Genomic DNA, 20528 nt, shown 5'->3' with positions numbered 1-20528 from the left:
GGCACAGTGGGACAGGGGGACAGGGGGACATGGGCACAGTGGGACTGAAGGGACAGGGGGGCTGCAGGGACAGGGGGACAGGGAGACATGGGTAGGGGGGCAGTGTGGGCTCCCGGGGAGCCCTGTCCGGGTTGCGGCCGGGGTGTCCCGGGTTGTGGCCGGCGTGTCCCGGGTTGTGGCCGGCGTGTCCCGGGTTGTGTCCCGGGTTGTGTCCCGGGTTGTGTCCCGGGTTGTGGCCGGCATGTCCGGCACTGCGGCCACTCGAGGGTGGCGGGGGGGCGGTCCCGGTCCCTCCCGGCGGGGGCGGCCGCTGTGGCCCGAGGCCGGACGGGTACAGGAACGGGCGCACCGGTACCGGCACCGGCACCGAGCCCGGCCCGCGGTACCGGGACCATGGTGAGTCCCGGCCGCCGCTTTCGCTTTCGCTTTGCTCGGGGCAGAGCGGGCTCGGGGCCGCGGGAGCCGCCGGGCTCGGGATCCCCCGGTGCCGGTGCCGGTATCGGTGCCTGTCCCGGTCCCGGTCCCGGTCCGCCCCCGGGCTCCCCCTGCCGAAGGGAGGGACGCGGTCCCCGGGACGGTGGGCGGGGGCCCGCGCGGGACTTTCCGTGTCCCCGTGTCCCCCGCAGCCCTGGTGTCCCCGCAGTGCCCGTGTCCCCCCCGGTCCCCATCCTCCGGTGGCCCCGTCCCCACGGTTTCCCGTCCCCGAGGTCCGTGGGTGTCCCCCTCGCGGTGCCATCGTCCCTGCGGTGTCCCCACGGTCAGGCTTTGTCCCCATGTCCCCCCCGGGCCCGTCCCCGTGGGTTGGTGTCCCCACGTTCCCCCAGTCCCCGTGTCCCCTCCGTGTCCCCTTGGCCGCAGCGCCCACGTCCCCGGTGCTCCCCCCGTGTCCCCCCCGTGTCCCCACGGTGTCCCCACGGTGTCCCCGTGTCCCCAGGCGGCGCTGGAGCGGTGCCAGCGCGAGGCCGAGGAGGTGGCGGAGCTGATGCGACAGAACGTGGCCAAGGCACTGGAGCGGGAGGGACACCTGGAGCAGCTGCAGAGCCGGGCCCAGGACCTGCGACAGGCGGTGGGACACGGGGGGGGACACCCAGGGCTTGGGGACACTCTGGGGACACAAAGGGGTGGGACACTGTGGGGACACCCAGGGTTGGGGGACACCCAGGGCTTGGGGACACTCTGGGGACACACAGGGGCTGGGGACACTGTGGGAGCACAGGGGACACTGTGGGAACACAAAGGGGTGGGACACTGTGGGGATACCCAGGGGCTTGGGGACACTGTAGGGACACTCAGAGCTTGGGGACACTGTGGGGATACACAGAGCTGGGGGACACCAAGTGCTTGGGGACACTCTGGAGACACCCAGCCTGGGGAGGAGCGGCTCTGGGGCCACAGAAGGGCTGGGGGTGTCTGTCTGTCTGTCCCCACATGTCCCCCCAGCCCCTGAGCAGCCCGTGGCACTGTTCCTGTCCCCTGTGTCCCCCCAGAGCGAGGCCTTCACCCGCACCACGCGCACGGTGACGCGGCGCCAGCGCAGGAGACACCGGCGGTGGCACCTGGTGGCCCTCGGCCTCGGCCTCCTCCTCCTCTTCATCCTGGGGCTGGCCCTGGCGCTGGCCCTGGCACGGTCGTCCCCCGGGAGTGTCACCAGCACTGTCCCCACCCCGCAGGGGGGCACCGAGCACCCCCCCAGCACTGCAGGGACCCTGTGAGAACAGAGCCCGAGGGACCACAATGGACAATAAATAAATGGCAAATAAACGCCAGGGCTTGTGGGGACACCTGCAGTGGCAATGGGCAATATTGTCACCCTGCAATGACACTAACAAACCAGGGGCACGTCCTCGAGGGGACCCCACTACCAATGAAACTGCAGAATCTGCTCTGAAGAGACCCTACAACAAAAACCCTGCCAGCTCCACTCGAGGGAAACACCACAGCAAGCACAGGAGCTCTCTGGGGAGACCTGAGATCCCAAACCAGGAGGATGGACTTCAGGGAGACCCTGCAATAAATGAACACCAGGATCTGCTTTGGGATGACCCTACAGAAGTTAAGAATCCAGAATCCGATACAGAGATACCCCACAATAACAAACCAGGAGAACGGAACCTTGAGGAAACCCTGCAATAAATGAACACCAGGATCTGTTTTGAGGAGACCCTACAACAAATAAACACCAAGAGCTCTTTGGGGAGAGCCCACAAAAACAGAGCAGTGGGGTGAGCTCCAGGGTGACCCCACAACAACAAAAGGCCCTGAAATAACAAATGAACCCTAGAACCCACCCTGGGCACACCCTGGGCACACCTGGCCTTGGCCCCAGGTGCCACCAACCTGGGCTGGGACAGGAGGGGACGCAGAGAGGACCCTGGGGACACAATGGCACCTGAGGAGGGGACTCTGGGCACTCCAGGGAGGGGACATGGTGGCACCTGGGAGGGACCTGGCAGCCAGTGTCACTGCAGGGGCCACCCCACCTGGGCTGCTGAAGGGGACAGGTGGCACTGTGACACCTGGGGACCCTCAGGTGTCACTCCTCCCTCCCCACACCCCGTGCCTCAGTTTCCCCAAGCAGTGAAGGACATGGAGCCTCGCAGCACCTTTATTGACACCGGGGGGGGACAGCAGGGTCCCGGGGGGGGACAGCAGGGTCCCGGGGGGTGGCAGTGCCCGGGGGTGGCAGTGCCGGGCTGTGCCAGCAGCGTCACCCCGTGCCCCGGCGCTTGCTGAGCTCGTCCTGCACGCGCTGGCACAGGGCCCTGCGCAGGGGGGGCTCCAGGGGGCTGTGGGCACACACCCGCCGGGTCACCTCCTCGGCGCTGTCCCCCTGCGAGTGGCGCCGTGTCACCCGTGCCACCAGGTAAAGGAGCCTGCCGTGGCCCCACACCCGGGGGAGCCCATGGGGTGACCCCATTGCCCCCGGGGAACCTCCGTGGCACCCCCACTGCCCCATGGACCCCCGTCTAGGGCATCCCCACTGTCCCATGGACCCCTATGGCACCCCCACTGTCCCATGGACCCCCACCTAGGGCACCCCCACCGTCCCTAGGGACCCCCCAGGACACCCCCACTCCCCTGGCCACTCCCACTGTCCCCGGAGACCCCCCCCCTCAGTGCCCCATGGACCCCCCCCCCCCCCGGACCCCCCACCCCCACGATGTCCCCTGTCCCATGGGACCCCCCCCCCCCAGCAGCACCCACGGCAGCTGAGACCTGCGGCCCCCAGCCCCATAGGCACCCCCATCCCGGGCACCCCCATCCCCGGCACCCCCATCCCGGGCACCCCCATCCCGGGCACCCACATCCCGTTGCCCGTTGCCCGTTCCCGGTGCCGCACCTGGTGCACGATCACGGCCGTCACCCGCCCGTCGTCCCCCTCGTACTCGAGGCAGAAGAGCCGCGGCCCCCGCGCCGGTTCCGGGGGGGCCCCGCTGCCCTCGGGGGGGGGCCCCGCGCTGGCATCGCCCCCGGGCCCGCCTGCGGCACCGGCACCGCCTCAGCGGGGGCACCGGGGCGGCGCCCCCAATTCCCCGGTGTCCCCATCCCCAATCCCGAGGGTCCCCAATCCCCGGGTGTCCCCATCCCCACCCCCGGTTCCCCCCGGTCCCCCCGGTGTTCCCCGCTCACCGCCCTGGTGCGGCCGGTACACCTGTTGGTCCCCCCGGTTCCCCCGGATTCCCCCGTTCCCCCCGGTATCCCCGCTCACCGCCCCGGTGCGGCCGGTACACCTGCTGGTCGGGCCGCCGGGGCCGCGCCGGGCCCGGTGTCAGCCTCGTCCGCGCTCGGCCCCGCGCCTGCCGCACCGCGCGGTCGTACGCGTCCCTGTTACCGGCGGGACAGCGGGGTTAGCGGGTGAGGGGGACCGGGAGCACAGGGGATGAGGGTCCCGGGAGGGCCGGGCCGGTGCCGGTACCTGGCGAGCTGGTTGCGGCGGATGTGCCGCACGAAGCCGTGGCTCATGTCCAGCCGTCCCCCCGGCCGGCAGCGCCAGCCCGGGGCCGCCGCTGTGGCCGGCGCGGCCTCCATCCCGGTACCGGCGGCGGGGTCGGTACCGGGGCGCGGCGCCTTTAAGAGCCCCGCGGGCCCGGCCGCAGCCGCCAGGGGGCGCCGCAGCGCGCAGGCGCGATAGCGCCTCTTCCCGGAGCGACGGCTGCGCATGCTCGGCGCACTTCAGACGGTTTTACCCCGCGCCGCGCATGCGCACAGTGCACAGCGCCGCCGCCATGTCGAGCCGCGGGCGGCGGGACCGGGAGTCCCGGGAGTCCCGAGAGTCCCGCGGGGCCTCGGCCGCCAGCGCCTCCGCCCGCGCCTCCTCCCGCAGCCGCCGCGATGCCGACGGAGAGCGCCCGCGGGGCCGGCGGGACGCGGAGAGGGAGCGCGCGCGGCGGGAGGCGGCGGAGGCGCTGCCAGTGGATCTCGCGCGCGTCAAGCGGGAACCGGGCACCGGCACCGGGAGCAGCGTCTGGGGCGGCTCCGGTACTGCCGGGCCCGCCGCGCCCGTGCGGGTGAAGAGGGAGCGGGAGCCCGATGGAGACTCCGACCCTGAGCCCGAGCCCGCCGGTGAGGACCGGGAGGAACGAATGGGACCGGAGGGCTGAGGGAACACGGGGCTGTGGGGGGGGGGGGGGTCTGGGGGGTGTGAGGGGGGCCTGGGGGTGTGAGAGAACATTGGGGGTGTCTGGAGGGGACACTGGGGTGTCTGGGGGGCTTCTGGGACCGGGGGGTCCCTGGTCCTGTTGACCAGAGCTCAGCTCTGGGCAGGGTTTGAGGGCACTGGGGGGAGCTGGGGCTGAGCCCCAGGGAGGTGTCACAGAGAGGGGCTGGAGGGGATCATCCTCGTGTTTTTGGGGTCCTGTGCCCCCCTTTTCACACCCTCCCACCCTCCCCAGTGCGCTATGGGCGCTTCGACCCCGAGGACCAGCGCAGCCGGCACTGCCCCTACCTGGACACCATCAACAAGTGGGTGTTGGGGGTGCTTTGGGGTGCCCCTGGCCCCGGGGGTCCCCCCTGCTGTCCCCCAGCCCCCTGACACCACTGTCCCCTCAGGAGTGTCCTGGACTTCGACTTTGAGAAGCTCTGCTCCATCTCCCTGTCCCACATCAACGTCTACGCCTGCCTCGTCTGCGGGAAGTACTTCCAGGGTGAGAGTCCCCTCTGGGGCATGGGGACAGCCAGGGGACAGCCAGGGGTGATGGGGGCCAGTCAGGGGCAGGGTGGGTGCTGGGGCAGCTCGGGGACCCTTTCTGTGCCCCTGCCTCTGGCACAGTGCCCGGTGCCATTCCCGGTGCCCGGTGCCGTCCCCGGTGCCATTGTGGTGCCCGTGTCCCCGCAGGCCGCGGGCTGAAGTCACACGCCTACATCCACAGTGTGCAGCTGAGCCACCACGTGTTCCTCAACCTGCACACGCTCAAGTTCTACTGCCTGCCCGACAACTACGAGATCATCGACTCCTCCCTCGAGGACATCACGGTGCGGGCACGGGGGATCACGGGGGGTTTGGGGGGGATCTGCCCCAGCTCTGAGGGGCTCAGGCTGGGATCTGCTCCATCTCTGAGGGGCTCAGGCTGGGATCTGCCCCAGCTCTGAGGGGCTCAGGCTGGGGTCCCCCATCTCTGAGGGCTCTGTCCCCCCGCAGTACGTGCTGAAGCCCACCTTCACAGCCCAGCACATCGCCCACCTGGACAAGCAGGCCAAGCTGTCCCGGGCCTACGATGGCACCACGTACCTGCCTGGCATCGTGGGGCTCAACAACATCAAGGCCAACGACTACGCCAACGCTGTGCTCCAGGTGACACCAGGGTCCCCAAACCCCTCTGTGGGGCTGCAGGGATCATCCCCACCTCTGGATCCTTTCCAGTTCAGACTTTTCTGGGATTCCCCACTCACAGCAGTGCAGGGTCTGCCCCAAACGCCCCCCAGATCCCCTCCCATGGGGGTCCCGGGGCTGAACCCCCCCTGCTCTGCCCCCAGGCCCTGTCCAACGTGCCTCCCCTGAGGAATTACTTCCTGGAGGAGGAGAACTACCGGCGCATCCAGCGCCCGCCCGGGGACATCATGTTCCTGCTGGTGCAGCGCTTCGGGGAGCTCATGAGGAAGCTCTGGAACCCCCGGAACTTCAAGGCACACGTGTCCCCCCACGAGATGCTGCAGGCCGTGGTGCTCTGCAGCAAGAAGAACTTCCAGATCACCAAGCAGGGTGGGCTCTTGGGGGTGCAGGGCTGGGGGGCAAAGCTGGCTTTGAGGGAAAGAGCTGGGCCTGGGAGGTTCTGGGTCTGGGGGCTCTGGGTTGGGGGTGCAGGGCTGGGTCTGGGGTGCAGGGCTGGGTCTGGGGGCTCAGTTCACAGTTCAGATCCAGCAGGATCCAGGCTCAGCTGCAGCTGTGCTGTTGCAGGGGATGGGGTGGAGTTCCTGTCCTGGTTCCTGAACGCGCTGCACGCGGCGCTGGGCGGCACCAAGAGGAAGAAGAAGAGTGAGTGGGGGGAGGTTCTGGGGGGGCCCTCGGGGGCTGCTGTGCCCCCACTGAGCCCCCCCTGTCCCCCCAGCCATCGTCACCGACGTGTTCCAGGGCTCCATGCGCATCTTCACCAAGAAGCTGCCACACCCTGACCTGGTGGGACTGGGGGGGAATGGGGGGTCCTGGGGTGCAGTGGGGGGTGCCAGTGTCCAACGGGGTCTGCAGGGGAGAGTTGGGGTGCAATGGGAATGGCAGGGTCAGAAAAAGGGGTGTCAGGCTCAGGTGGGGTCTGGTGGGGAGCAGTTTGGGAGTGGTGGGGTTCTAACATGGGCTCAAATGAGGAGTGTGATGGAGTTAAATGTGGGCTGGGGTGGGTATTGGGGTATGGTGGGGGGTCTTGGGTACAACCAAGGGGTTTTAGGGTCCCGTGGGGGTGGAAAGAACAAATGAGTGGTGGGAAAGTCCGGTGGGGTGATGGATCCAATGGGGGGTGTTGGGTCCAATGGGGGGTGTTGGGTCTGGTTGGGGTGTGATGGATCCAGCAGGGCTGATGTGTCCAGTGGGGATGTGGGGTCCAGGGGGGCTGATGTGCCCCTCGGGGCTGCCCTGTGCCCCACGGGGTGCCCCAGCCCGCCGAGGAGAAGGCGCAGCTCCTGCAGAACAGCGAGTACCAGGAGCGCATGGTGGAGTCCACGTTCCTGTACCTGACCCTGGACCTGCCCACGGCGCCGCTCTACAAGGACGAGAAGGAGCAGCTGATCATCCCCCAGGTGCCCCTGTTCAGCATCCTGGCCAAGTTCAACGGCAGCACCGAGAAGGAGTACAAGACCTACAAGGAGAACTTCCTGAAGCGCTTCCAGCTGACGCGCCTGCCGCCCTACCTCATCTTCTGCATCAAGCGCTTCACCAAGAACAACTTCTTTGTGGAGAAGAACCCCACCATCGTCAACTTCCCCATCACGTGAGCCCTGGGCAGGGGGCTGGGGGCTTGTGGGGAGGGTTAAAAGTGTCCAAGAGGAGATTGGGGGATCTGGGGGGGTTGAAGGCAGCTCTAGGGGGTTTTAAATGCCTGTGAAGTGCTGGCAACATCTAGAGGGGCTTTGGAAGCACCCGAGCCAGGGGAGTCGAAGTGTGCAGGGATTTGAAGGTGTCTAGGGTGGTATGTGGGTGTCTGGGGGGCCTTTGTAGGCATCCAGGTGGGCTTTGAGGGGTTTTTAGGCATCAGAAGGGGTTTGAAGGCGCCTGGGGGGCGTTTCTGGGCACTGGAGGTGTCAGGGTGTTGTAACATCTGGGAGGAGGAGGAGGAGGATGTAGATATCTGAGGGGTGTGCTGGGCATCTGGGGGACTGCAGCAGTCCAGGAGGGACGGGAGGCCCCTGTGGGTGTCTGAGGGCGCTGTGGGTGCCCAGGAACGTGGACCTGCGGGAGTACCTGTCCGAGGAGGTGCAGGCCGCGCACGCCCACACCACCTACGACCTCATCGCCAACATCGTGCACGACGGGAAGCCCTCGGAGGGCTCCTACCGCATCCACGTCCTGCACCACGTGAGTGTCCCCTCCCCGGGGGGCTGGGGGGCCACGGGGACCCCCCGAGTCACCCCGGCCCCTCCCGGGTCCTGGCAGGGCACAGGGAAGTGGTACGAGCTGCAGGACCTGCAGGTGACCGACATCCTGCCCCAGATGATCACCCTGTCCGAGGCCTACATCCAGGTGAGGGGGACCCCTCAATGTCCTGTGACACCCCCCAGTGTCCCCTGACATCCCCAGACATCTCCTGGGCCCCACCAACCCCCTTCTGCTCTCCTGCAGATCTGGAAGCGACGCGAGGAGGACGAGACGAATCAACAACAAGGAGCCTGAGAGCCTTGGGGACACCCAGAACCCCTTGGGGACACCCAGAACCCCCTGGGGACACCCAGAACCCCTTGGGGACACCCAAAACCCCCCTGGGGACACCCAGAACCCCCCTGGGGACACCCAGAACCCCTTGGGGACACCCCCAGCTCCCCCTCGGGGGTATCCCCAGCCCCCTAGGGGTACCCTGAGACCCGTTTAGGAGCACCCCAAGCTCCCCCATGGACACCCAGACTCGCAGGGACACCCAACACCCACCTGGGCACACCCCCAGTCCCCCCTGGAGCTGTGTGCATCCCAGTAAATGCCTCCCACTATTTTTGTAACTCATTTTCACCTCTTCTCTTCTTTGGGTTTGGGGGGTTTGTGGCTTCTGCTGCTTCCTGTGACACCCCCCAGCCCTCACCAGCCCCCAGACACTGAGGCAGAGCTGCATCCAAGCTTTATTGGGGAAAGCGGGGGGTTCCTGGTGCCCCCCTAGAGCCAGACATGGTCCTTGCAGTGCTGCAGGGCCTGCGGGGGGCCCGGGGGTCACTCGGGGTGCAGGGGGTGCCAGCCCCCGTGTCCCCAGTGTCCCCCCCGTGTCCCCACTCACCTGGCAGCGCCGCGCCGCCTCCGGGCCCGAGCACCAGAACATGGGGCCCAGGGCACAGGGGCCCAGGGACAGGGACAGCGCGGGGACAGTGGCACCCTTGGGGTCCTGGAGGGGGACACAGCCATGAGGGGCTCCCCCAAGGGTGGGGACACCCCCAGGAGCCCTCCCCAGGCTGTGCCTTGTGCACTCTGGCACTGTCCCCTGGAGGGACGGTGGCACTGCCTGGGGACCTCAGTGTGTCCCCAGGGGTGAAGGGCTGGGACGGTCCAGGATGTGTCCCCAAGGGCTGTGACAGCCCAGGATGTGTCCCCAAGGGCTGTGACACTCAGGATGTGTCCCCAAGGGCTGTGGCAGCCCAGGATGTGTGCCCAAGGACAGTTGCACTCAGGATGTGTCCCCAAGGGCTGTGACAGCCCAGGATGTGTCCCCAAGGGCTGTGACACTCAGGATGTGTCCCCAAGGGCTGTGACAGCCCAGGATATGTCCCCAAGGACTGTGACACTCAGGATGTGTCCCCAAGGGCTGTGACAGCCCAGGATGTGTCCCCAGGGACAGTGACAGCCCAGGATGTGTCCTCAAGGGCTGTGGCACTCAGCTTTGGGGCTGCCCTAGCATTTGTGTCCCTGGCATGGCTCCCGGGGACCGCGGCACTCGGGGGTGTGTCCCGAGGGCTGTGGCACTCCCGGCCGTGTCCCCTCAGTGCGGTGCCACCCTGGGGTGCCCTGTCACCTCCTCCTGGGGACCGTCCCGCCCCGTGTCCCCCCTCACCTCCTCCCTGACACAGTCTGCCAGCCGCACCACGATGGCCTCCAGCGCCCAGGGCGGTGGCAGCGTCCCCTCGTGCTGGCTGTCGCCGCTGTCGCCGCTGTCGCCGCTGCCGCTGCAGGCCAGGAAGAGGCGGCAGAGCAGGCGCGGCCCCAGGCGGCCCAGCAGCCCCTCGAGGGCCAGCTCCGCGTAGCGCTCGGCCAGGCACTGGCAGGCCCCGGCCAGGGGCAGCGGCAGCGCCCGGCACAGCCCGGCCACCGCCGCCGCCACCGAGCGCACCGGCACCGCCGCCTCGGCCCGCGCCACCAGCGAGCGGCACAGCCAGCACCGCGGCAGCGGCAGCGACAGCGGGGACAGCCCCGAGCCCTGCGGAACAGGGGACACTGTACAGGGACAGGGGACAGTGCCGGGGACAGGGGATACTGTGGGGGAGAGGGCACACTGCAGAGGGACAGGGGACACTGTACAGGGACAGGGGATACTGTACAGGGACAGGGGACACTGCAGGGGACAGGGGACATTGTACAGGGACAGGGGACACTGAAGGGGACAGGGGACACTGCCGGGGACAGGGGACAGTGCCGGGGACAGGGGACACTGTACAGGGACAGGGGATACTGTGGGGGAGAGGGCACACTGCAGAGGGACAGGGGACATTGTACAGGGACAGGGGACACTGCACAGGGACAGGGGATACTGCGGGGGACACTGCAGGGGACAGGGGACATTGTACAGGGACAGGGGACCTGCAGAGGAGAGGGGACACTGCAGAGGGACAGGGGACACTGTACAGGGACAGGGGACACTGCCGTGGAAAGGGGACACTGCAGAGGGACAGGGGACACTGTACAGGGACAGGGGACACTGCCGGGGAAAGGGGACACTGCAGGGGACAGGGGACACTGCAGCCAGTGCTGGGCACTCTGTGTGGCCGTGCCCTGCTGCCACCCCGCCCCGCTGTCCCCGTGTCCCCGTACCTGCAGGTGGCTGCCAGGCCCCTCAAGGACGGGCACAGCCCCGGGCTCGGCACAGAGCTTCAGCTCGGTACAGACCTTCAGGGGGTCCTGCGGGGCACACAGAGTGACCCGGCTGTCCCCAGCCCCCCGGGGCGGCCACGCTGTGCCCAGGGGCACCTGTCCCCCTCCCCTGTGGCACCTCCACGGCCGATTGGTTGGAGATTTTGCGGAGTGATTCCAAGAGCTGCTGGCACAGGGCACAGGCGTCCTGCAGGAGAGGACAGGGGGACATGGGGACACGGGGACATGGGGACACAGGGGTCTGGGACATTGGGAAATGGCCACAGAGGAGGACAGGGACATGGGGAGCATGAGGACGTGGGGATGTGGTGGCACAGGGATGTTGGGAGGTGGGACACGGGGACAGAGGGACATGGGGACATGAGGAATGGGGACATGGGGACGTGGAGACGTGGGGGAATGGGGACATGGGGGAATGGGGACATGGGGACATGAGGAATGGGGACATGGGGGAATGGGGACATGGGGACATGAGGAATGGGGACATGGGGACTGAGGGGATGGCTGGGGACTCGTTGGTGTGGGACCATGGTGGGAGGACTGGGACCCCTCTGGAGGTCTGGGGACATACAGGGAGGGGGCACAGGGACACAGGGAAGGGTGGGGGGACATCAGAGGGGTGCTGGGGACACGGGGGGGTCTCACCTCACTGGGGGCGTCTCTCAGCACCTCAGGGGGCCCCTGGCCGAGGAGGGGGCAGCGCCCCAGGGCCCCGCAGCGCAGCGCCGTCACCCAGTCCTGGCACCGGGCAGAGGGGGGCACCCCACAGCCCCCCCCCGGCGCCCCCAAACCTGCGGCCACGGTCAGGGGGGGCCTGGCAGCCCAGGACCCCCCCAGGACACCCCCAAAGCCACCCCAGCCCAACACCAGCCCTCCGGGGGGACCCCTCAATGAACCCTCCCCATGCAGTACCCATGGGTGGAAGGGACCCCCCCAGTGACACCCCCATGCCCCATCCACACCCCAAGAGGGGTCCAGACCCGCACCCAAGGGCCCCCTGCCCCCCTTGCCAGGGTCTGTGCCCCCGTCACTTCAGCACAGGGTCCTTGAGGGGGACACGCAGCTCTGGGGGTGCCCCCGGTGTGGGGGGCACGGACCCTACCTGGGCTGGTCCCGAGCAGGGCGAGGAGCAGCGGCAGTGCCAGGGCCATGGCAGGGGACAGGGCTGAGCACGGGGACAGCGCTGCCGGGACCGAGCCCGCGGGCTCTTAAAGCGGGCGGGATGTGGCCGCTGGGACCGTGCCAGCTCACGGGGACAGGTGTGTCACAGCCACGGGGACACCGCGGGGCCGCCACCCCCGCCCTGCCGCTCTGCGCTGGCCCCACGCCCGGGTCCCCACTCAAGGGCCCCGTGACCCCGGCAGGGCCCCCCTGTAATGTCCCCGTGTCCCCACTGAGTCCCCGGCGCTGTCCCTGAGTTCCCATTGGGGTCCCCCTGTCCCCAAACTCCCGCACCCCCTCAGCCCCCCCTGTCCCCCCGCCGCATCTCATCCCCCTCCCCTCTGCCGTGTCCCCTTTGTGCCACCACGGTCCCACAGCCCAATATTCCCCCCGTGTCCCTCCTGTCACACTCCAACCCCCCTGGCCCCCTCTGCTCCCCTTCGTGTCCCCCCAAAATGTCCCACGGCTCCAAACCCTCATGTCCTCCCTTGTTCCTGTGTCCCCCATGTCCCTCGTGTCCTTTATTTCCTCCGTGACCCCCCTGTCCCCCGTGTCCCTGGTGTCCCTCCTGTCCCCAATCCCCCCCCGTCCTGCCCCTCCCTGTGTCCCTGTCCCCTCCCAGTCCCTTCCCGGCAGGGCCCGCCCCGGTCCCCCCTGACCCCACTCGTCCCTCGAGAGCCCTCAGGGCAGGTGCGGCCCCACGGGCGGGGCACCTGGCCCAGGTGAGGCTCTGCGATGGCTCCCAGGTGCCCCCGTGTCCCCCTGTGTCCCCCTGTGTGCCCCCCCCAGTGCCACCCTCCCACCCTGTCCTTGTCCCCCCACGGTGCCACCCCCGTCCTTGTGCCACCCTCGGCGTCCCCTCCCCTCCCGCAGCAATCCCGGCTCTTTCGTAACCAAATAATTTATTTCCTAACAATCAAACAAGACAGAAATATCCATGGACACAGCAAAGATCTCCTAAAACACGGAATTCCTAAAAAAAAAAAAAAAAAGGAAAAAAAAAAAGGAAAAAAAAAAAGGAAAAAAAAAAGAGAAAAAAAAAGAAAAGAGAAAAAAGCACCATTCTATTGGCTTGCCACGGGGGTTCAGCCCTGCAGTGGGATACTCATATTTTCATATTTACAGCAGGAACGGCTGGAAATGGGAGCTGAGCCACTCCCAGCCGGGCTGGAGCCACTGCTTGGGGAGCAGAAAGAACAGAAAAGAAGAGGGGGGAAAAGCACAAATCAGAGGCGTCCCAAAGAATAACAAAGGAAAGCTTGAGTGGAGACGGGGGTGGCTCCGCTGGAAAAATCAAGGATGAAAAGAAAAGGAAATTTTGGTGCTTCCTGGGAGCTGGTGGTTTGGGATCTGCATTCCAAAAGGAAAAAGAAAGGAAAACCAGCCCCAAAAATGGGGGGTGGGTTTGGTTCCCACCCGTCCGTGCCCCAATCCAACTCCCCCCACTCCCCGGATTTTTTATTTTTGTCACAACCTATAAAAAAGTCCTTCCTGCAGCTTATTTGATAGGAATGCTGGTGGATCAGTGAATTCCAGGAGAAGGCTGGCACCACCACTGGGGACCCGGGGAGATTCCGGGTTAGTGCAGAGTTCTGGGGGTCCTGGAGCACAGCCCCACAGTGCAAAGGGCTGGGAAGGGGCAGCCTGGGGCAGGAGGGGAAAAAAGGGGGAAAAAAAGGCATTGGGAACTCAGAAAGGCACGAACCTGCCAAAGCCCCTCATCTGTGCTGAGGCCAAACCTTCAGAATGTCCAAAACCAACCAAAAATCGGCGTTTGGTACCTCTGGAAGGGCCTTCCCAGTGCTGGGATTCCCCAGGTGAAGGCAAAGCCACCCGAGCCAGGGCCCCAGCAGCTGGTATTCCCCTTTTTCTCTGTGTTTTCCACCTTTTGGCCTTTTTTTCCCTCTTTTTGGCGGTGCAGGGGGTTGAGCTCAGGTGCCCAGGGTCTGTGACAATGCCAGAGGGTGGAAAATTCCAGCAGCTTTGAAGGAAAATTCCTTGTGGTTTGGTTTTCTTTTTTTGTTTTCTTTTTTTTTTTTTTTTTCTCTTATGAGCCAGCACATGGAAAAAAAGAGCCAGAACCTGGAGAATTTGGGCAACTTGTGGGGTCTGTGGGTTCCCACTACCCCATGTGAGCCAGGAATGGGACTGGGGTATAGAAAGGAAAAAGAAAGGAGAGGAAAAAGGAAGAAGGAAAAAGGAAGAAGGAAAAAGGAAGAAGGAAAAAGGAAGAAGGAAAAAGGAAAAAGGAAAAAGGAAAAAGGAAAAAGGAAAAAGGAAAAAGGAAAAAGGAAAAAGGAAAAAGGAAAGGAAAGGAAAGGAAAGGAAAGGAAAGGAAAGGAAAGGAAAGGAAAGGAAAATGAGAAAGGGGCAAAGGGGAAGAGAAAAGGAGAAAAGAAGGGAAGGAAAAGAAAGAGAAGGAGAAAAGGGAAACAAGAAAAGGAAAAGAGGAAAGGGATAAAGAGGAAAAGGAAAAATAGGGGAAAGAAAAAAGGAAGGGAAGGGGAAGGACACAGGAAAGGAAGAAGCACTGGAGTCTCCGGCTGCCCGTGCGCCCCCTCGCACTGCAGGGAGCCCTCGCTGCCTCCCAGCACCTGCAGCTCCTGAGCGGCACCGGCAGAGGGTCGGGGCTTCACCCCAGCCCCGTGAGGCTCCCGGACCCCTCAGCCCGGCCTGGGCGGCTCCAGGGGCTGGAAAAGCGCCGGGACCAGCCCGAGGGGAGAGGGAAGGCGCTGGAGGCAGAGCTCTCCGCGTCTCCACGAGCAGGAAGGGCTGGGAACGCTCCCTCCGGTGCGCTGGGGAACGAATCCGCAGCAGGGCTGGGAACCCCGGGCTGCCCCTCCAGGAGCCCGGGCCGATCCCGGCGGAGGCAGAGGGAGAATCCCGCGGGTTATTGCTGAGCAGAGGCATCATCTTTGTGCTGAAGGGGTGGAGAGAGGCCCCGGGCTCCCTCCGAGGTAGAAGAAGCTGTCCCCGAGAGGATGGGAAGGGAATTCCAGGGGTCTGGAAGGCCGTGCCACGCTCCGGGAGTGGCACAGGAGCCCACGGCTCTGAGCCTGCCCCAGCCAGGAACGCTCCGGGGCCGGGCAGGGCTGGCTTGGGGTCCCTGAAGGTTTAGAGTCGGGCGAGGCAGCCCCGACTGAGGCTGATCCCAAACGCTCCCAGCCCGGCCCCGCGGATGGGAGCTCCACAAAGCACCGGCTCTGTCTTCAACCTGCTCCCGAAAACCCTCAGCTTTTCCTGAGGATGGAGGAGATGGGGAGCACCGGGCAGTGACAGCCTGGGGAGCACCCAGGGGAGGCTCCTGAGGTCGTTGCTATTGCCGGGACATTCCCGGGTGCTCCAGGGTGGGCAGAGCGGGGCGGGGCGGGCCGGGCAGAGAGGCCGGCGGAGCCCCGGGAAAAAACGGAGCCCCGGGAGCGGGCGGAGCGCCGGGAGCGGGCGGGCCGGCGGGGGTTTCCGTGCAGGGAATGCTGGCGGGGTCGCTGTCGCTGTCGCTGTGCTGGCTAGCGGGATCCCGAGGGAAGAGCTCCCTAAATGCCCACGGGAAGCTTCCTGCCGCCGGCCAGCTTGGCGCGGGCGCCGCCGGAGCTGGAGTAGCCCTCGTCGCTGCCCAGGCTCTGCAGGCTGCCGCGCTCGTCCGAGTCGCTGGGGCTGCTGCTGCTCCAGTCCAGGTCGGCCGGGAGGTCGTCCGTGCTCTCCACGTCCACGTCCATCTCTTCTGCCGGGGACACGGGGAGGGTTGGGGTTCCGGCAGGGCCAGGGCTCCCCGCGGCCGCGCCCCGGCGCGGGCTCTCACCTTGGTCCGAGTCGGAGCGATCGGAGGAGAGGCTGGAGCCGATGCTGTCGATCCTGACCCGCTCCATGCCCAGCTTCTCCAGCTGCCGCTGCAGGTGCCGCTGCTCCCGCTGCAGCTGCTCGATCTGGTGCAGGGCACGGCGCTCCTGGTCCTCCAGCTTCTGCGGGGAACACGGCACCCTGAGCCCGGGATTCCCTGGAACCACCCGGGATTCCCTGGAACCATCCAGCATTCCTGGCCCAATCCACCTCGGTTCCCAAGGGGCTCCCACCTTCAGGACATTTGGGATGTGGATGGAGCCATGTGGATTCCAACCCTCCCAAGTCATCCCAGCCCAATTCAGAACTCTCCCAGTTATCCCAGCCCCATCCCGGTGCTCTCCCCATTACCCCAGCCCCATCCTGGTGCTCTCCCCATTATCCCAGCCCTCTCCCCGTTACCCCAGCCCCATCCCAGCCCTCTCCCTGTTACCCCAGCCCCATCCCAGAGCTCCCCCCGTTATCCCAGCCCTCTCCCCGTTACCCCAGCCCCATCCCAGCCCATGCCCCATCCTGCAATGCTGCTCCTAGCTCCCAGCCCGGTGCCATTTAGGCTCACCTGGATGTGGAGCCTGGCCCTGGTGAGCAGGCTGAGCGTGGTGTGCCGCCCGGCCGCTGCCCCCAGGGGCACCAGCCCCTTCAGCCTCTCCAGGCACAGCCGCAGCTGGGCGCGCCTGCAACGGGAGCACACGGCAGCCTCAGCTTCCCAAAGGCCATTCCCACCCCACTGCTGGGGGAAATGGGGCTGCTGGGGGCTAAACCCCACCGGGAGCATTCCCAGCACCCATGGATCCCAGAAACTGGGAGAGAATGCAGCCAGGCAAAGGGAAAAGCTCCTGGATAAACCCTGCTGGCTGCTGGGGGGATCCCAGGCAACAAAATGCCAATGACCTCGTGATTCTGGGTGAGAATATCCACTTTTGGTCATTCTCCCCCATCTCAGGGGGGCTGTGTGGCTCCTGCCCAGGCTAACACCCAGCTGCACATCCCTTGGGAGTGCTTCCTTTCCCTATTTTTAGTAGGAGCAGGGTGGTTTTGGATACAAAAGCCCCAGATCCCTGCAGGAGCACTGGCTGTTCTCCAGGAATCCTCCCTCTTCCTGTAACATCTGGGTTTTCTCTGCTTTAACAGGTTAGTGCGAGAGGGAAGCTCCAGCTCCTGGAGGAAATCCCTTTTTCTGCTGAAAAAAGCAGCAGATCCCAGTTTCCCTGTGCCCATTCCCAACCCCAAGATGTAGGTCAGGTCCTTGGTAAGGGGTTGTAACACCCATCCCTGAGCCACCTGATCCCGGGCAGCTCCAAAGGGATTTTGCAAGGACCTGCTGGTCTTGTTTGGGATATGCTGGGAGGGAACAGGGATTTCCTCACCCAAAGGGCCTCGGGATGGCAACACAGCCAAAAAAAAGTGGGATTTACTCGGGGTAAATCCCAAACTCCAGCTGGCTCAAAGATGAGCCTGTGAAAAGATAATTTTCCTGAATAAGCAGGGCTGTGGAGATGGAGCTGGTTCCCAACAACCAAGGACAGGGAATGCTTTAATCCTCGGCGTCCTTTATCCCCTTCCTTCCCTCCCAAGCCATCTCAGGATGGTGGAACACCCCTGGAAAAGCAGCAATTGCCCCCAGCCCAGCTCCTGGCACTCACCTGTTCTTCTCCATCTCATTGTGCGTCGACCTGGAAGAGAAGGAAGAAGTTATTAACTCCTCTGGCTGATTAGGGATTAGCACTTGGGATTAACGTGTGGGAATTAGCAAAGGCTCCCTGCAGAAGCTGCACACCCGGGGGGCTCCCAGAGCTCCACACCCAGGCACGGGGAGTGCCAGGGTCAGGAACACCAGGAAATGGGATTTCAAACCAGAGACTCCTGAGCTTTAGAGCTGGGCTTGCATCAACAGCTCATCCCTGCCCCTCAGCCCAGGAACATAAAGTGGAAAAGCCTTCCCTGTGTCCAAGAGCACCGAGCAGCTCTGGAGGAGACCCCAAACAAATTAAAACCATAACAAATGCCCCTGAAGCTCCCAAATCCCACAGAGCTGGGAAGAGGAGGAAAACAAGCCAGGGTTGGCTTTCCCCCCTCTGAAATCCAGGAGGAGGCCACAGGAGCTGCTTCCCTGCCCTGACTTCCTGACACCTCCAGAGGCTCCACTCCAGTTTGGGGGAAAATGTTGTTATGTGCCTGAAAATATAAACTGGGAATAACCCAGAGGCTGCTTGGATGGGAATGTCCACTGGGATGACCCTGGAGGCTCTGGGAGTGCTGGAAAAACCAGGGATGCCACCAAAGAGAAAGGCAGGGATGTCACTGAAGGGAAAATTGAGGGAATGTCACCAAAGGGAAAGGCAGGGATGCCACCAAAGAGAAAGACAGGGATGTCACTGAAGGGAAAGCCAGGGATGTCACCAAAAGGAAACCAGGGATGTCACCAAAGGGAAAGCAGGGATGTCAGCACCACAGCAGTGGGAGATGCTCTCCGAGGTCTCCTTCCCTTTTCCAGCCTTTCCTGATGGATCACCCTGTTCCAGTGGCTTTTGGAGCCCATCTCCCACGTGCCCAGAATTGTTCCATCCCAGCAGGGACATTTCCCACTCCAGGGGACTCTCCTGGCACACTGGAAGGGCTCAGCCCCTGGGCAGGGTCTCCTTTCCATTTCTCCCTGGATAAATGTTTCACACCCAGCCCTTTACCAAGGGGCTGCCATGGGCTGCAGCTTTGTGAGTTTTTTCCTTAATTCTAAATTATCCAAACACTTCCTGAGCACAGGTACAGACAGGGGTGAAGCTCCCATCACCTCCACACCCCTTAATTACAAATCCCTCCTCTTTTCTGCCTGGATCCTTCCTGGAATGGCTCTTTTCTCTTCAGGACTTGCATTCACCATCACCAATATTTAGAGGGGGAAAAAAATGATTTGGATTCATGGATTTAAATTCTGGATGAAACAAACAGGGACAGAGGGGATGGCAGCCTCACCCCGGGGCAGGTGGAGCTCCCACATCATCTCCAGAGCCACCTCATGCCCACAGAGCCACTGCTTTGGATCCCCAGCACTCTGAACCTCAGCTGATCACCAGCTTTCCCTTCGGAATGTGTCGTTTTATTCCTGAAAACCCCAGCAGACCGACCCAAAGCGAACCAAATATCCCCAGAAGGAGCCCGCAGTGAATCCGGGCAGGACAAACCCCCGGGTTCCCCGGAGCCCGTGCGATTCCGGCCCCCGAGGGGCTCCCGAGCCCCGCCCCGGCCCCGGGGCACCGGGGAATCGCCACCTGCCAAAGGTCGGGGCGGCGGCGCCGCGCAGACGGGAGCGCTCCCGAGCAGGAAAAGGGTGACAGATGTGCTGCCACCAGCAGCCGGCTCCTCCCTGGCACCTGGGGACGCGTCGCGATGGGGCTGCTGCCCCCACGGCGCCCGGAGCCAGCGGCAGTGGAGGGTCCCGGCGGTGGGCAGGGGATTGGAGGGGAGGGATGAAGGCTCCGGGCTGTGGGGTTTGCCCCTGGAATTCAGTGTGGGTTCTGCAGCTTGGAGAAAAGAATTTAAAGCCAGCGGGGAACGAGGACAGAGGGACAAGGGGAGGCTCTGGGTGGGTTTCGGGTAATTCAGGAGGTGACAGGGGGCCCCCTCCAGCCCGGGCCGGCTCTGTGACAGCAGGAGCTCTCCGGGCCGGTCACCCAGGGACAGGAAGGTGCCACCCACGGTGTCACACCCGCTGACAGGTGGACTTTGGTGACAGCAGAGCCCCACCCAGGGCTGTCACACGCCCAGCGACAACAGGACCGGCCCGAGCCGGGTCACCCCATGGAGCAGGGGCTGTCACACACACCCGGGGACAGGAGGTGCCCCCGGCACTGTGACACCCCCAGGGACGGCGGGGGGCCCCGCCAGAGCCCGGGTTACCGGGAAACCGGCCCGGCCCCGGTGCCAGCGGGGCCTCCCCGAGCCGGGACGGGACTCCCCGGGCCCGGGGCACACTTGGGCACAGGGGACCCGTCAGGGACCGAACAGCGCCATGACAGGAGGGTCCCCCGGGCCTGTCGCACCCCCGGTGACAGCGGGAGCGGGGCGGTGACCCCGGCCCGGCCCGGGAGCCGCGGCCTGAGCGGACACGGAGCCCCGCGGGCCTGTTCCCCCGCCCGGTGCCAGCGGGGGCTCCCCGGGCCGGGCCGCGCGGGGCCGGAGCTGCCCCGGCCGGGCCCCACAACGGCCGGGCCCCTCCGGGCCGGTCCCCCCGCCCCGCCCGGTGCCGCCGTCACCTGCCGCCGCCGCCGCTCCTCCGGGCCTTGGCGCGGCGCCGCGGGGCCTCGCCGTCCTTCCCGCCGGGCCACAGCGAGGCGTAACCGTGCTCGGCTTCTGCGGAGACACAACGGCGGTCGCGGGTCACGGCGGGGCCCGGCCGGGGGCGCCGCCGGGGGCACCGCGGGGGCGGCGCGGGGGGTACCTCGCTCCCGCCGCTCCAGGAACTCGGCGGCCTCCAGCAGCATCTGGATGCCGAGGCGGGGGGGGGCGGCCATGGCGGGGCCGGGACGGGCCGCGACCGGCGGCGGGGGGGGAGCGGCGGCCTCTGCCCGCCCCGAGCGCCGCTCCGCCAGACCCCCCGCGCGCCACGCCCCCGCCGCCGCTCATTGGCGGAAGTTGAGACAGGCCCCGCCCTCCCCCACCGCTGATTGGAGGATGAGGAGGAGGCCCCGCCCAGCGCCTCCACGAGCGGCGGAGAGGGAGCGTGGCCGCGCCTGAGGACACGCCCCCCGCTCGCTGCTATTGGACGAGAGCGCCACGCCCTCCTGCTATTGGCCCGACCCTTCCCTGGCGGGGCCCCGCCCACACA

General features: G+C 65.5%; 5 protein-coding genes across 9 annotated transcripts; 2 read left to right on the top strand and 3 right to left on the bottom strand.

The window, feature by feature from the left end:
• The first annotated feature begins 147 nt into the window (after positions 1-147).
• Positions 148-2032, top strand: LOC129131770 (uncharacterized). The gene is made up of 3 exons (XM_054650775.2): positions 148-396; positions 935-1066; positions 1488-2032. The coding sequence occupies exons 1-3, from the start codon at positions 394-396 to the stop codon at positions 1710-1712; spliced, it is 360 nt and encodes a 119-aa protein (XP_054506750.1). The 5' UTR covers positions 148-393; the 3' UTR covers positions 1713-2032.
• Positions 2033-2587: 555 nt separating this feature from the next.
• On the bottom strand, positions 2588-4176 carry C30H2orf68 (chromosome 30 C2orf68 homolog). Its single transcript, XM_054650771.2, has 4 exons — positions 3917-4176; positions 3710-3825; positions 3341-3480; positions 2588-2830 (listed from the first exon to the last, which is right to left on the bottom strand). The coding sequence occupies exons 1-4, from the start codon at positions 4159-4161 to the stop codon at positions 2708-2710; spliced, it is 624 nt and encodes a 207-aa protein (XP_054506746.2). The 5' UTR covers positions 4162-4176; the 3' UTR covers positions 2588-2707.
• An 8-nt stretch (positions 4177-4184) lies between these two features.
• Positions 4185-8641, top strand: USP39 (ubiquitin specific peptidase 39). Its single transcript, XM_054650750.2, has 12 exons — positions 4185-4563; positions 4893-4962; positions 5050-5144; positions 5336-5472; positions 5639-5791; positions 5974-6199; positions 6395-6472; positions 6546-6613; positions 7087-7418; positions 7867-8002; positions 8081-8167; positions 8267-8641. Exons 1-12 carry the CDS (start codon positions 4200-4202, stop codon positions 8315-8317), a joined length of 1797 nt encoding a protein of 598 aa, XP_054506725.2. The 5' UTR covers positions 4185-4199; the 3' UTR covers positions 8318-8641.
• Positions 8642-8788: 147 nt separating this feature from the next.
• SFTPB (surfactant protein B) lies at positions 8789-11859 on the bottom strand. The gene is made up of 7 exons (XM_077191640.1): positions 11811-11859; positions 11354-11580; positions 10827-10895; positions 10649-10735; positions 9675-10037; positions 8907-9011; positions 8789-8824 (listed from the first exon to the last, which is right to left on the bottom strand). Exons 1-7 carry the CDS (start codon positions 11857-11859, stop codon positions 8789-8791), a joined length of 936 nt encoding a protein of 311 aa, XP_077047755.1.
• An 826-nt stretch (positions 11860-12685) lies between these two features.
• Positions 12686-20312, bottom strand: MXD1 (MAX dimerization protein 1). Of its 5 annotated transcripts, none has more exons than XM_054650766.2 (6): positions 20142-20309; positions 19957-20053; positions 17350-17379; positions 16266-16380; positions 15669-15828; positions 12686-15587 (listed from the first exon to the last, which is right to left on the bottom strand). In XM_054650766.2, exons 1-6 carry the CDS (start codon positions 20212-20214, stop codon positions 15403-15405), a joined length of 660 nt encoding a protein of 219 aa, XP_054506741.1. In that variant the 5' UTR covers positions 20215-20309; the 3' UTR covers positions 12686-15402. The 5 variants fall into 5 exon arrangements, with proteins under 5 accessions (XP_054506741.1, XP_054506740.1, XP_077047868.1 ...); XM_054650765.2 differs by having other exon boundaries at positions 12686-15590; positions 20142-20306; XM_077191753.1 differs by having other exon boundaries at positions 12686-15825; positions 20142-20312.
• Positions 20313-20528: the final 216 nt, after the last annotated feature.

This window comes from Agelaius phoeniceus, chromosome 30 (genome assembly GCF_051311805.1).
Source record: "Agelaius phoeniceus isolate bAgePho1 chromosome 30, bAgePho1.hap1, whole genome shotgun sequence".
NCBI lineage: Eukaryota > Metazoa > Chordata > Aves > Passeriformes > Icteridae > Agelaius > Agelaius phoeniceus.
The sequence above is the reverse complement of the archived record's forward strand: the minus strand, read 5'-3'. Positions and strand labels throughout refer to the sequence as shown.